Source organism: Leptodactylus fuscus, chromosome 2, assembly GCF_031893055.1.
Source record: "Leptodactylus fuscus isolate aLepFus1 chromosome 2, aLepFus1.hap2, whole genome shotgun sequence".
Classification (NCBI taxonomy): Eukaryota; Metazoa; Chordata; class Amphibia; order Anura; family Leptodactylidae; genus Leptodactylus; species Leptodactylus fuscus.
The window spans coordinates 47,619,059-47,621,811 of NC_134266.1; the positions used below are offsets into that span (position 1 = coordinate 47,619,059).

The window sequence follows — 2,753 nt, forward strand, 5'->3', positions numbered from 1 at the left end:
CATTACAGAAGATCAAGTAAGGCACCTAAATGAGCGTATTCATAGTCTATATGTGTACTTTCATCCTTCACCTTTACCAACCACCACTAAGGCAAAACATTAACGAAAGAATGAATCTGTTCTATCACCCTAAGGCTTATTATTATCTGCTCTGAAGTTATTTAGTACTGGCATTACTTGATTGGTTTGGATACCATAATCTCTGTTATAGGCGTAGTATGGTCCTACCACAAGTTCAAAGATTTTGCCTGTTTGGTTTTTGATAATGACGCGGAAATCACCTCTCAGGTGAAGAATCAGATGAAGAGTAGACTCTTTTTGGATGTTGAAGCCTGAAATGGTATGGCCATCTTTGAGTGTCATACCATCTAAGGTCAATATTTGCTGATCTGGTGGGATGTCTATTTCTTTGTCATGTATCTTGGGTTTCACTTTCTCAATAGTGTCCGTAGTTTCTATTTCAAGTGGGATGGTTTTGTCTGTATCGATTTTGATAAAGAACTACATACCACCTCTCAGACGAAGAACCAAATGAAGAGTAGATTCTTTCTGTATGTTGTAGTCACATAGTGTGCGACCATCTTCCAACTGCTTACCAGCAAAGATCAATCTTTGTTGGTCTGGTGGGATGCCCTCTTTGTCTTGGATTTTGGCTTTCACATTCTCAATAGTGTCACTGGACTCAACCTCTAGAGTGATGGTTTTGCCTGTTAAGGTTTTAACAAAGATCTGCATGCCACCTCTCAGACGTAGCACAAGATGAAGGGTAGATTCTTTTTGAATGTTGTAGTCACATAGTGTGCGACCATCTTCCAACTGCTTTCCAGCAAAGATCAATCTCTGCTGGTCTGGTGGGATACCCTCTTTGTCTTGGATCTTTGCCTTCACATTCTCAATAGTGTCACTGGATTCAACCTCAAGGGTTATGGTCTTTCCAGTTAGAGTTTTCACAAAGATCTGCATACCACCTCTCAGACGTAGCACAAGATGGAGGGTAGATTCTTTTTGGATATTGTAGTCACATAGTGTACGTCCATCTTCCAACTGCTTTCCAGCAAAGATCAATCTCTGCTGGTCTGGTGGGATGCCCTCTTTGTCTTGGATCTTGGCCTTAACATTGTCAATAGTGTCACTGGGCTCAACCTCAAGGGTGATGGTTTTGCCTGTTAAGGTTTTAACAAAGATCTGCATTCCACCTCTCAGACGTAGCACAAGATGGAGGGTAGATTCTTTTTGGATATTGTAGTCACATAGTGTACGTCCATCTTCCAACTGCTTTCCAGCAAAGATCAATCTCTGCTGGTCTGGTGGGATGCCCTCTTTGTCTTGGATCTTGGCCTTCACATTCTCAATAGTATCACTGGACTCAACCTCAAGGGTTATGGTCTTTCCAGTTAGAGTTTTCACAAAGATCTGCATGCCACCTCTCAGACGTAGCACAAGATGAAGGGTAGATTCTTTTTGAATGTTGTAGTCACATAGTGTGCGACCATCTTCCAACTGCTTTCCAGCAAAGATCAATCTCTGCTGATCTGGTGGGATACCCTCTTTGTCTTGGATCTTTGCCTTCACATTCTCAATAGTGTCCGTGGGTTCAACCTCAAGAGTGATGGTTTTGCCTGTTAAGGTTTTAACAAAGATCTGCATGCCACCTCTCAAACGAAGCACAAGATGGAGGGTAGATTCCTTTTGGATATTGTAGTCACATAGTGTGCGTCCATCTTCCAGTTGTTTACCAGCAAAGATCAATCTCTGCTGATCTGGAGGGATGCCCTCTTTGTCTTGGATCTTGGCTTTCACATTCTCGATAGTGTCATTGGGCTCAACCTCAAGAGTGATGGTCTTCCCAGTCAGGGTTTTCACAAAGATCTGCATTCTTATCTAGAACAGAAGATGAATAATGATGGATTACATTCACATCTAATTTTCTGACCGAATAAAGTTAAATATGGTGCATTATACGCGGTGTGCTGAATTGATACAATAGATTAAGCACGTTTTTTCTAGTATATTGATAGAATGTAATTAAAAGCAATACATCAACCACACAGATTTTACATTGTGTATATAGTTTAAAAATTTTAGACCTTTGTTTAAGGAGAAAAAAAAATATGTGTTCCTACAAAATATCAACTTAGTGCCTTTGTTGCAGGATAAATTAGTATTTTGGTGAGAAAATATAAATCAGCAAATTTGTTCCTGAAAACAGACGGAAACTGATGACAATCTACTTATGTAGAATCAATGTTGAACAAAAACTGATCGGTTTCTCTAGGACAAAAAAGTAGGAAATATCCTACAAATAAACTATATTTTAATGGATGTCCATCAGTTTCTAGCCATCTACAAAATAGGCCAATGTATCTAGTATTATTTCAAGCATATGTAGGTTAAACAATAAGGTACACTGGTAAGTTAGTAGCGTCATTACCACGTAATTACCTAGTAGAACCTGGGCAGGAAAATACAAAAACTTAAAAAGAAGAGGAATACGATGATTTCATCCACTTTCCTCTGTTTTTAGAATCAGTTTTGAATGCTTTTTTCCAATACATTTTTAATAATATTCAAAATGAAAAAAACAAACAAACAAAAAACATCGTGTGAGCCTTTGAGGAGTTGCTCTACAGACATGATGTCCCAAAAATCTCATAAGATAAAGTGAGTTTACAGATTCTACCTTGGAGATTTGCTCTAGAGACAGGATGTCCTATCTATCTCATACAACCATACATAGTGTAGTAAGTGTAACA

At 38.8% G+C, this 2,753-nt stretch overlaps 1 protein-coding gene across 1 annotated transcript; it reads right to left on the reverse strand.

Annotated features, from left to right (window-relative positions):
- Positions 1-245: 245 nt before the first annotated feature.
- LOC142194531 (uncharacterized) lies at positions 246-1,877 on the reverse strand. The gene has a single exon (XM_075263701.1). The coding sequence runs from the start codon at positions 1,873-1,875 to the stop codon at positions 502-504; it is 1,374 nt and encodes a 457-aa protein (XP_075119802.1). The 5' UTR covers positions 1,876-1,877; the 3' UTR covers positions 246-501.
- Positions 1,878-2,753: the final 876 nt, after the last annotated feature.

What these genes read in the sequence shown, in the direction of transcription:
- LOC142194531 (XM_075263701.1), bottom strand. Translation starts at nt 1,875, where the DNA reads ATGCAGATCTTTGTGAAAACCCTGACTGGGAAGACCATCACTCTTGAG.